Below are 13,101 nucleotides of genomic sequence, written 5' to 3' on the forward strand. Positions count from 1 at the left end.
CCGTATTCTGAACATGTGCTTGAAAGAGTGGCAGGCAAGGAGGCATATAGCTTTTTAGATGGGTACTCGGGTTACAATCAGATCACAATTGCAGTCGAGGACCAAGCTAAAACAGCATTTATCACGGAGTTTGGAGTGTTTGCCTTTCGCGTCATGGCTTTTGGCTTGACCAATGCACCTGCAACATTCCAACGATTGATAAACACGGCCTTTAAGGAATATCTAAGGGACTTCTGTGAAGCTTTCTTAGATGATCTTTGTGTTCATTCCTCTTGGGACGAGCACTTGATGTGTTTACGAAAAATATTTGAAAGATGTAGATTATATCGCATCTCCTTGAATCCTTTCAAATGCCAATTCTGGGTTAAACACGGAGTTATCTTAGGGCATATAGTGTCCAAAAATGGGATTTCCACTGATGAGAGTAAAATCAAGGTCATTCTGGAATTACCCCCACCCACCAACTACAAGGGAGTCCAACGCTTTATGGGCCACGTTGGTTATTATCGAAGGTTTATTCTCTTCTTCGCCGAGATAGCTCGACCATTGTATAAGCTTCTCATCGAGTTTATTTGGACCGAAGAATGTGACCGTGCCTATGAGCTATTAAAGAAGGCCTTGGCGAGTGCTCCAATCTTGAGAATGCCTAACTGGGATTTACTCTTCCATGTGCATATTGATGCATCAAACTTTGCTATTGGGTGTGTGTTAACTCAACCTGGAGAACACAAGCTAGACTACCCCATTAGCTTTGCCAGTCGCCAGTTGAACGATGCTGAGATGAACTACACCACTACGGAGCGAGAAGGGTTGGCAATGATATATGCAGTAAGGAAATTTCGTTATTACCTCCTTGCCACCAAGTTTGTTTTCTATGTGGATCATCAAGCATTGTTGTATCTGGTAAACAAACCATGCTCCACAAGAAGAATCACACGATGGCTATTGATTCTTCTTGAGTTTGATTTCACGGTTGTTGTGAGACCTGGCAAGAAACATGTTATGGCTGATCATTTGTCTCGCATACCCAATGGTGAGGCTCCTACGGGGGTTGATGATGACTTACCTGACACTTCCCTGTTCATGGTGGAGACAATGCCTGAATGGAGTGAGAAAATTGTTAACTTTTTGGTTAATGGCTTTCCACCCAAGGAGCTTCGTAAAGATCTAGCTCGGAAGTTGATCAAAGAATGCGAACCCTATTGCCTGATAGCCGGGACTCTTTATAAAAGAGGAAAGGATGACGTTCTTAGGCGTTGTGCCCGAGAGGATGAGTATCTATACATCTTGCAAGAGGCACATATGGGCGTAGCCGGTGGTCACTTCTCAGGAGACTTAACTGCGCGAAAGATCTTACAATCAGGGTATTGGTGGCCCACTATGTTCCAAGATGCATCACTCTTTGTGAAGGGTTGCGATGAATGCCAACGATACAAGAAACCCCAACGGAAAGATCAGATGCCCCTACATCCAATCAAAGTAAACCAACCATTTGAAAAGTGGGGTTTAGACTTTGTAGGTCCAATTAGTCCAGCGGCCCGAAACACACAATCTCGCTATATTATTGTGGCCACTGACTATATGACCAAATGGGCTGAAGCGAAAGTGACACGTAAGGCAGATGCGAGGACAACATCCAAGTTCCTCTTTGAAAATATAATCACACGCTTTGGTTGTCCTTTTGAACTTGTGAGCGACAATGGTACGCATTTTATAAATGAAGTGATTAAGGAGCTCACAACAAATTTCATGATATTCCATCGTAAATCTACTCCTTACTATCCGCAAGCGAATGGCCAAGCCGAGAGTACCAACAAGACTTTAATCTCTGTTTTGACAAAGACAGTTGAAGCTCATCGCACGGATTGGGATCTAAAGCTTACGACAGCTTTATGGGCCTATCGTACTGCGTACAAAGTGGCTATTAATTGTACACCATTCAAAATGGTATATGGCCAAGAAGCAGTCATGCCGTGGGAATTTGTCATTCCAAGTCTTCGTGTTGCTACTCAAGAGGGTTGGGATGGTAATCCCTTAGCAGAACGTCTGTATATCCTTGAGCGGCTAAATGAAGAAAGACAATTGGCTGTATACAATGCCCTTGTGGAGAAGGATAGGAGGAAAAAATGGTTTGATCGCCATCTAAAGGACAAGGACATCAAGGTTGGGGATAAAGTCCTGATGTATGGAGTGCGAAACGAAAAGAAGAAGCTCAAATATGCTGGTAAGGGACCATATAGAGTATGTGAAATTACCCCGCAAGGTACCATCAGAGTGGAGACTCTCGACGGAGTTGAAACCATTGGATTCCTTAATGGGAGTAAATTCAAAAGATACTATGACCCCCTAAGCCAGGAGGAGTTACATGCAATCCATCAAAAGAAGGCAGCTAAAGAACAAGCTGAGCTTAAAAAGATACAAGCGAGAGTCGAAGCCAAAGAACGTCAACAGCGTGCTAGGCGACAACGAGAAGCCAACTTGGGAATTACGCAAGTATTTTTCGAGGAAGCAGAGGAGGATGCACTGGAATCTGACCCACCTCTAAGATACCCAATTGAGTTACAGAGTCCTTACGGGGAGGTGCTGTATAATGCATTATTGGATACAGGAGCTCAACATAATTTGCTATCATATGGCGTGTGGTGTCAACTGGGAAAACCACCTTAAACCAAGAGTTCTATCCAAGTTCAAGGAATCAACAAGAAGAAAACCCCTGTATCAGGAATTCTGCACACTCCGGTTGCTTATGACAAGGGAACCATAATTCAAAGCTTTTTGGTTATGCCTGTTGGAACCATGGAAGGGACTGTAATCTTAGGGCGCAAATGGATGATGGCCACCAAGTGCAATATCGATTGGGCAACTAGACAAGTCACAACGCAAGAACCAACACTAGGTCTGACCGCTCAAAATCCCGCACCTAAGTCATCCACTCAAATATTAGATAACGAAAAATCACAAAGTCCAGTGGCAAAACCATCTTTGATTGTTGGCCACCCCTCTAACGCTTCAATGCCAAGAGTGGAAACAGGCAAGGTGGTCCCTAAAGCTTCACTTACTATGCCAAAGAGTACATACAAATGGGTCCCCAAAGCTTCGTTAACAGCTACTTCCCCTGCTCAATCTCGTTCAGCCACCAAGAAGCCTCGTAAAAGGAAAGCAGCTACCCACCCGAGAAAGGGCAATGTAACATCGCGATGGATCCCTAAAAAATTATTAGTAGCCCAAGGGTACTACGAGGGGAATGACCAGATTTGGGTCCCTAAACATAAGGTGAATCCCTCTACATCACCTGTAAAACCTTGCAAACCAATTGTTGCCACCCCAATGACAATTCAAGACCGTGGTAAGGGAAAGGTAACAGAGTGCTCCGCACCACTTCCAGAGCTAGTTTGGATTCCCAAACGATATCGATCATTACCACCTAGCTCAGGAAGGGGGGAGCCACATGAAGCTTCTAGCTCCTCATGCCAGGCACACACTCATATAGAAGTTTCTACATGCTCTACACCTACTCTTGTCAACACCCAACAAAAAACCGATGAGCCTACATCTCCCCTTGTAATAGTATCGATGGAAACCATTTCCTCCATTCGTCAATGGGAGCGTACACTACTATCTCTGCAATTGGATGTGGCCACAAGGGTCATAAAAAGCTATCTGCCCACATCACAACCTATGACCCGCTGGACAAATTGGTTCCAAGAGGCTGCAACATCATTGCAAATAATATGATCTACCCAAGGAAAGGGGGAGCATGTACTCACGTCGACATTCTAATGCTTCCTCCTTAACCTTCTCCCCTGACCATGTAATTGCCAAATTCAAGGGGATGTATATATATAGCTTCATACATTATAAAAAACAAAACAAAGAAAAGAAAAACAAAAAATAGTAAAAAGAGCAAGAGCACAAAAAGAGGATAAATATCCGTATACAATCAAGAACTAGATTGACCTGTCTCACAAACCTACTGATGCTATATCTGTGTTTGCAGATATGGCAGATGCACGATCATCATACACTTCATCCACTCCCGCCTTTGATGAGAGGTATCATCTGTACCTTTCTCAGATATTTCACATGTGCTATCCTGTAATTGAAACTGAATGGGATCATATAGATGTATTAGCCAGAGAGCAAAATGTTGAGGAATTAGAATGGCTAATTCACCTATTAACCATGACTGACCCCTACTCCGTAGAGGACATATCCCCGATAGCCCAATGCTTTCCTTTTCCACAAGATGACTATCCTCGCATGGTTACATTCTTGATGAGTCTATGTGGATGGGAAAATGAAAAGGGAATATCTGACAATGATGAATGGACGGATGAAACTCATGGCACTACTGAGGTTGATTTTATTTATTTGGATGATGCGGATAGAGGCTTAGCCTTAGGGCTAGAGCCAGGACTCTACAACATCCTCTTACCGTATCCTCAGTAGTAGTGTGGTGACTGGTAGGTAGGTTAGTGTTTTCAAGTTTTTTCTAGTTTAGATTCTTTAAACGAGTCTTGAAATTTTCACACTCATGTGCCTCTCGAGGTATAGTGCTTGTTAGTTGATTGTACAGGTTAAAAAGTTTGAGGTGGGTTCGCTTCCAAGTCCAGAGACTGCCGCAACGTTCATCAAAATATATCTACATCAACAAATTGCAAGCTGTCTCGTCAAATCAAGGAGATCTCCAATTACAGGTGTAATTCTTCCATACCCACTCTCTTTCGTTTTTACTGTTCAATCAATTGCATAAACTATAATGCATGACCACATGGAAATTATCAATGTACTACTTAGTTTTTGAAGTTGCTTGCATGCTAGTGTAAATCATTAATGAGCTTAACTTTATTGGAAATATTCCTAGGCAGCATGACGTCTTTAGTTAACCTTGGAATACGATTGTCTTAGGTCTAGGGTCAAACCATCTTAATGTTTGAACACCTGGCTGTGTGTGTGTTGACCTCTAGGACATAGATTTTACCCCTTGTCGAAAAGATGTAAGAACACATTTTAGTTCAGGAGCGAAGATCAAAACAAACTTTTTTTTTTAAAAAAAAAGCCTACAATAAATGGCAATACAAGTCTATGATGTGCTTTAATGTTGGCCTATCACCTTATTGATACTTGGTAGGCGAGGAGTATTCTACTCCAGACCGATGCCTTGGTTGGTAGGGGGTAGCCTTGCCTAAAGTGAGCTAATAGATTCCTGGATAATGCCTTGTGTTAAACATGGTACCAGGATCGATGTTAGTTTTGCCTTAGGAAGGTCGCCATTGTGTATAAAAATTGTCATGTGCAAAAAAACAAAAAAAAGGCAAAAGGCTCCTGTAACTCTGATGTTTCTTGTGTCCCTAGGCTCGTGGTAACTACTTGTTCTTAGAGTAGACATAGTATGGTCATCTGTTTATTTATTAAGCTTGGTTATTTTCCTTGACTTAGGCCAGTTATAAACCTTGATTAACCTTTGACACCTTGCTAACTCTTGAATTCCTTTCAATAATTTTAAACTCCTATTAATTTGCTACACTAGCTCACTCATGTACCCTTAAACTAAGTTCTAATAGCTAATCCATTGTGGTCTCACACGCTTGAATTTATACACTTTATATCTTTTGAATTCCAGCATACCTTCACTCTACTTCCCTGTTTTGCAGACGGTCTACCACAACAACCCTCTCGAGCTTACCATACCATAGCTTCCGAGGACGGAATCTACATCAGGAAGGGGGGCATGTTAACCCATGGCGGACATTGCGACATACTATATTTTACGTCATTAATTTAAATATTCTGAGTCATGGGTCGGGCTTGTCGGCACCATATGTTAAGGATGAAGAGATTGGGTGATCGCCGATGAGAGGCGCACCTTGGATATCAGTAGGATAAGGGTTACGGTCGGCCGGCCATGTATGGGCGCCCAAGTGTGAACGGCCAAGTCACCTATATGAGTCAAATGTAACCCTAAAATCCTCATTCTCATGTGTTGTGAATATAAGAGTGCTCTTGCCTTATCTCTTTGGTTTCCTTCGCCTGCGTTTGTGAGAGAGAGAGAGAGTGAGTGAGAGAGCGATCGAGCACTGTGTAGCGGCACGGCGGCGGCGGAGAGGCGGTAGAGCGGCGACGGCGGCTCCTCCTTCACGGCTGCGACGCGGGAATCCTTCAAGGCGGCAGTTAAGCGGTGATGAGTGACACACCTTTTGCATTCTGTTTTGAGCTTGCCTTCCTGGTTGTATGCTTGCAGCCATTCGTGGCTCGCATACGGTGTCCGGCAAGTCCCCAGCTACGACCTGTGCGGCAAAAGCGCACAGTAACACTATATACATATACTTGTTTTAAACGAATTTAGAACAAATCGATTTAATCTTGTCCCAACATTGTGACTTTTAAACTAAAACAAAAAATCTAACAAGTTTTTTGCCTTGTCTTTCTAATTGTGAGGCTAAGGTATAGTGGAAATTGGTAATCATAGTCTTCTCAAACAAATTCTTGTGTGTGTGTGTGTGTGTGTGTGTGTGTGTGCATATGTGTGCGTGTCCACATGTGAGTGTGGACCCACACATGCATGTATGTATGCATGCACATGTGTACATGTATTTGAATATAAAAAGCATGCATGTTGTACAAGCTGTTGCATGCTTTGTTTACATGCAAGAGATAATTTTTAATCAAGCATGCATGTGCACATAGACACATATGTGTCTATGCATGCCTAATGAAAATTTAATTCTTGTTTATAATAGAAGTAATAAAATTTCATCAAGCATACACATGCACAAAAACAGACATGTGTCTATGCATGCCTAATGAAAATCCTTTTCTTGTATGAACAAAGTACATATGCATGCACACAGTTGTGGACTCCTACACCGCGAGCGCGCGTGCACACACACACAAAAGTCCAAATCTTGTTTTTTCTCTTCCTCTTTAAAAAAGTCAATGTAAGCCTAATGAAAATTCTTTTTCTACATGATAAACAAAATATAAACACACAAGTCCATTCTTTCGCTTTTTAAAATGTTTATGATGAAAATACCAATATAAGCACATGAAAATAAATCTAAGCGTAACCATGTGCACGCACGCGTGTGTTCATGCATGCACGTGTGTGTGTGTGTACACTGTAGACTCTAGAGTGTGTGTGAGCGAGTTTTGTCAGCTTCATAAAGCAATAGCATGATCACTAAAGTACTGCAAAGTGCACGTGGGAAGGCTCCATCATGGATGCTCAGTGCTCACTAGTACCCACTACCGAACTACCCACCACTACCAAAACAAGAGCTTTATTTACAAGGGGTCAATGCTGAACAGTTATCACGAGCGTAGGCCAAACCGGTCAAGGGCTGCTTCCATGTCAGCCAAGAGGCCCATGATGTCCACCGCTATGTCAGAGGTGGCGTCGCCGGCTTCCAAGTCAGGAGGCACCGCGGAGGAATCTAGCAGCGCTGGGATAGGGGCTCGGCAGCAAGGGCAGCAAGAGGAGGCGGCATGGGAGCGTTGGAGTAGCCAAGGAGAGAGGCAAATGCAATGGAAATTATGGCGGCATGGAAGGCGGAATAGCTCCTGGTTTTGGAATAGTTTCTCGAGACAGACTGGGCAGAGTTCCTCCTCCTCCATACTTGACGGTACGCCGCTTACTTCGTAGTAGTGGTAGTGGGTCTCCAGGTCCAGCGGCGGCGCTACAACGGCAGCACTTGCTAAATCAATGGTATGGTTGTCAGTGTCTCCTCCACCATCTTCATCATCGTCATCGTTTGTCTCTTCGTATATCTGATACTGTTCTCCCATGCTAGCCCAAGTTTGTCTAATCTCACTGCTGTATGTCGCTGGGATGCTGTCAGAGTAGTATCTGCGTATCATCGTCTCTTCTTCGTCCTCTTTTGTGACTAACCACTCCCTAATTTTAGCTTCCATCACACCTCCGTGTCTCCAAAACTCTCCATGATCATCATAATCCAGAAAAGGCAGCTCATTGCTATAGTCATCGTCATCACTAATTGTCGCACAGAAGACGTGTAATTAGCTTGCAATCATTAGTTAATCCCATATTCCAAAACATCTAATCACCAGGTTAATCGTAAATTGCTTTACAGGGCAATACAATGCTATACAATACAACCCGCCAACCTTAGATATGCAGCTCCTAGTGTTTCATCCAGCAGCTCCCCCACGTCCATATCCCTGCCGCACGTGCGCACCTCAGCCAGCTGCAAGGACACGTTTGCCCACACATATTTCACCGAATGAAACACAGTAGTTACAAACATAAAAGTGAGAGATTTAAATGCAAAAAAATTAACCAACAGAAAGACTCACTCTGGAGTGGAGGATTTGCCAAGGCCGAAGACACCAAAAGCCTTCTCCACGAAGAGCCATTGTGCTCTGTGCAAGCTAAGTGAAATGATCTCTTTTAGAAACTAAAAGCTAAGTGCAATGATCCCTTTTAGAAACAGAAAGCTAAGTGAAATGAGCCCTTTTAAGAACTAAAAGCTAAGGAAAACGGAACTACATATGAGGGCCAGGTGTAAGAATCTCAAACCCACCACCAAAAAGAGGCCCCCATGTTCAGCTTTTTGAAATTTGTGTGGTATCTTAATCTAGGGAAATTTGTGTGACTTTGGTCGCTTTTTTTCACATCAACGGTTCTCTATAGGAGCTCCTGTCCAAAACCCACTTTAATAGCTGTAGGTGAGTAGGAAATCATAATAAGTAAGCTTTGAGAACATGAAAAACCAGCTTCCCATTTTTCTTTAGTTCAAACCCACATAGCACAAGGCATCTTTTGTACTCCTTACCCACCTACCTCTCATCAACAATGTGACTTTGGAATTTTCTACTCTACACACTAAAGACATTCCATGGCTGCTTTTTGCATAAACTGATGTATAAACAGATGTAGGGGTGTGGATATTTTGATGATAAAGGCTCTAGTTACTTTGTTGTAAAGGACTTCAGTTAATATATATATATATATAACTATTGATCCAAAAACAAAAAAGACACTCCATGGCTACTTTTTGCACATTTTTGGGCCTCTTGATTCATGGTTGTTGAAGACTCACATCCATGGTATTGTGAATGGGAAACAAAAATGAAACTCATTTTTCCTTCGACATGAGAAACTCGTATACCTCTTTCTCCTCCATGTTTTGTGACAAGTGTGAGCCTTGTGTAAGAAGACTTAACTAACATTTTACAACACAACATGGAAAGGGAGACATTCACAATATTGAAAGACTTTCCAAGACTATTGTAAGCAATGTTCCATGCATGCACATGATGCAAGTAAACACCTACTTGTTTGGTGGTAAAGTTGTTTATCTTTTTTTCCCTTCATATGAGGACATATCATCTGTAGTAGTGGTAGTGGTAGTGGGTCTGCATATTCAAGAAGTCTCCAAATTTGATGATGATGTGGCATGTAACGTGCCATATCATCTGTAAGATTCCTCCCTCTAGCTTTTGAGGTGTGCAGGTATAAGAACCTCCACTTTTGATCTTATAATTATTCCCCTCTCTAAAATAAAAGAAAGATCATGTTTTACCCTGTTTTGGCTTCGAGAGAAAAAATGTCTAGAGGAAGGTAATTCAAAATTGAGATATTTTTGGATATAAAATTCTCCTAGTGTTTAAAATGGTTTCCCCTGAAACAGAAATTCAAAAAGAACTTTTCAATGTGCAATTGGAATTAATTAAAAATAGGTATAAAGGACCTTAGCCTTAAATGACCTTAGCCTAAGGGTCCAGATTTTCATAAATTTTTAGATTATGGTCCAATTAAGGTTCCTATGGACCAATAGGATCAATCCAAGTGTAGGGAGAAGATAAATTGAAGAATAAAAGAAAAACCCCCCAAAAAATGAGTAAATGCTCACATAAGATGAAGAGTAGACTAAGGACAAAGAAAATAATTAAAAAACTAAAATTTGATACCTCAGTATGGGGATCTCCCCTCATGAAGTAGGCACCTTTTTCTCATCATTATCCCCAATTTTTAATCAATAAAATGAGATATTTTCATCTCTCCTCTCTTCTATTTCAAAACTAGATCCAAAAAGTAAGCTGAACTGACCCAAAAATGGTCAAAATTTGACCAAACTGATCTGAAAAATTCTAGAATCAATTTGCTTGGTTAGAGGCTCACTTTTTCCTATAAATAGAAGCCTTCCCTTTGTAAAAGCTTAATATAGTTTATGCACTGTTACTCTACTCCTCTCGTGAGCCATCTACATTGAATTTTTTTAATAATTCAATTGTTTTTTGCCTAACCCTCTCCAAAGTGAATTGGTGGCCACTATTGCTTCAAACAATAGTAGAACCCTCAATCCCTCAAGCCAAAGGAGAGCTTACAAGCACCATGTAAGCTAATTTTCTTACCTTGTTTACAAATTTTAAATGAAAAGTCTATGGTTCTCTTGATTTTTATGTTTTGCAGATGCTTGAATTAAATTCAAATGCTATGCCTTTGATGAAAAGGCCACCCCCTTCTCTTCTTTACATTCCAAGCTTTCTTAATCCTAGAAAGATTAACTAAGTGATTAATTAAACTCTTCTTATTCTTTTCTCTCTTGAATTTAGAAAATTGTATAGATTAGAGTTCTATAATTCTAAATTAGGTTAATTAAGTTAATTGTAGAAAGATAAAAATGAGAAATAGTTAGCCATACGAAGGAGGTTATGGTAAAATTTTTCAGAATTTTGTGAAAAAGAAAGTTTATTTTTATGTTATTCCAAAAGAGTAATTCCCACCATTTTTGCATCTAAAAGAAATATTCTAATTACTCCATGTACATATTCACCTATGAATATGCATGGATATCACTGATATTAATTATTAAAATTGATTTCTATGCAAAGAAAGATGCATAAAGGAATTTTTTTATTACAAAAGTGTTATTCTTATTAAATTTGATTTCTATGCATAGAAAGATGCATAATGGAATTTTTTTTATGACAAAAGTGTTATTCTTACTAAATTTGATTTCTATGCAAAAGTGTTATTCTTATTAAATTTGATTCTATGCATGGAAAGATGCATAAAGAAATTTTTTTAATTATAAAAAAGTTATTCTTATTAAATTTGATTTCTATGCATAGAAAAATGCATAAAAGAATTTTTTTTATTACAAAAGTGTTGTTATTATTAAATTTGATTTCTATGCATAGAAAGATGCATAATGGATTTTTTTATTACAAAAGTATTATTCTTACTAAATTTGATTTCTATGCAAAAGTGTTATTATTATTAAATTTGATTCTATGCATAGAAAGATGCATAAAGGAATTTGTTTTATTATAAAAGTGTTAGATTTGATTTCTATGCATAGAAAGATGTATAATGGAATTTTTTTATTACAAAAGTGTTATTCTTACTAAATTTAATTTCTATGCAAAAGTGTTATTCTTATTAAATTTGATTCTATGCATAGAAAGATGCATAAAGGAATTTTTTTAATTTATAAGTATTATTCTTATTAAATTTGATTTCTATGCATAGAAAGATGCATAAAGGAAATTTTTTAATTACAAAAGTGTTATTCTTATTAAATTTAATTTCTATGAATAGAAAGACGCATAATGGTTTTTTTTTTAATTACAAAAGTGTTATTCTTACTAAATTTGATTTCTATGCAAAAGTGTTATTCTTATTAAATTTGATTCTATACATAGAAAGATGCATAAATAAAATTTTTTTATTATAAAAGTGTTATTCTTATTAAATTTGATTTTATGCATAAATAGATGCATAAAAGGATTTTTTTAAAGTGTTATTCTCATTAAAGTTGATTTTTATGAATAAATAAATGAATAAATAATTTTTATATCAAAATTAGAATTCTCTTAAATTCTATGAGTATTTGATAAATGAATAATTAAATACTCTAAAAGAGAAATTTCTATCGTTTTATTCCTCACACGGATTGTAAAAAGAAAATTCATGAAATCTATCAAGATCAAAATATTCAGATAAATGATTAATTTATTCCTCATTGGAATTTTGTAACTAATTTAGAAATCAATTAAGTGAATATTCAAAGAAAGAAATTCAGTAAAATAGTAACTGAATTATCAAACCTTTTCGAGAAACATAGTTCAGGAAAAATCTTATCCGACTCGAATCTTGAATCAGACTATGACCAAGACCAAACTCTTTCATCAATTTCGAGGAAAGAAGGTGCGACCAATTTAGAAAAATACTCAAAACTCCCGCCAAATCTGAAACTAAGTTTGAGACCCTTCGAATCGATATGTGGATCAAGGTTATAAAATTCGAGGAATTCTGGTATGAAATTCAAAATTCCGATCAAGAAGTTTTGGGGATACTGATTCAATAAATACTCCTTGTATTCAAAAGAAATTCAAACTAAAAAATTGCATAGAAACCCTATTTTCTTAAAGGACTATCTTACGCCAAAATGTTGGAGGGGGCAGAGGGGTCTCATGGCTCAACTTCGAGCCACTAGACTCTCCATCAACAAGAGAATGCCCTATAGAAATATCAGGCATACCAAGGGGCTCAACCATTTTCTCTTTACCTTTATGGATAGGGATCTTTCATCATCACAAAATTTGGAGACTTTTTGAATATGCAAAATTGCTCATCATGCTATATATCATTGGTAAGATCTCAAAAAGTAGAATCTAAATGTCCAAACTCCGCTCACTTCTAACTCGATTTGTAAAAAATTCATCATAAGCCCATTTTTTAGAGAGACAATGTGTAGAAATCTTGAAAGGGTCCAATTTTAGTCCAAATTTCCTCTAATGTGCTAGAGTTGTGTACAAAGCGTCTAACTTCCAAGAAGTAAAATTTTTTGGTGCTTTGTAATAATGTTTGGCCAAGGTGGACACTAGCAACTATTAACCACACTGGTTAACATCATTTTCAAGCATGGTTACGCTCCTTGTAACTCACTATTATATATAACTGCGCTAAGCGCTTCATGTAAAAGATATATGGGATGACCAAGCTTACGACTTGTGTAATGCCAGTTCACAGGAATGACCTAGGTGTACATAGAGCTAGGAAATCAATTTTGGGCCCCTAATTGTAAATGGATGGTCAGCCACCATTATAAAAAGTGAGCTCATGTATATAAGTGA

At 38.8% G+C, this 13,101-nt stretch overlaps 1 protein-coding gene across 1 annotated transcript; it reads right to left on the reverse strand.

The window, feature by feature from the left end:
* Nucleotides 1–7,159: 7,159 nt before the first annotated feature.
* LOC147631617 (uncharacterized) lies at nt 7,160–8,465 on the reverse strand. Its single transcript, XM_086807855.1, has 3 exons — nt 8,314–8,465; nt 8,125–8,204; nt 7,160–7,990 (listed from the first exon to the last, which is right to left on the reverse strand). The coding sequence occupies exons 1-3, from the start codon at nt 8,371–8,373 to the stop codon at nt 7,312–7,314; spliced, it is 819 nt and encodes a 272-aa protein (XP_086663981.1). The 5' UTR covers nt 8,374–8,465; the 3' UTR covers nt 7,160–7,311.
* Nucleotides 8,466–13,101: the final 4,636 nt, after the last annotated feature.

The sequence above is a fragment of the Cibotium barometz genome, chromosome 14 (genome assembly GCF_041138505.1).
Source record: "Cibotium barometz isolate CiBa-2024 chromosome 14, ASM4113850v1, whole genome shotgun sequence".
Classification (NCBI taxonomy): domain Eukaryota; kingdom Viridiplantae; phylum Streptophyta; class Polypodiopsida; order Cyatheales; family Cibotiaceae; genus Cibotium; species Cibotium barometz.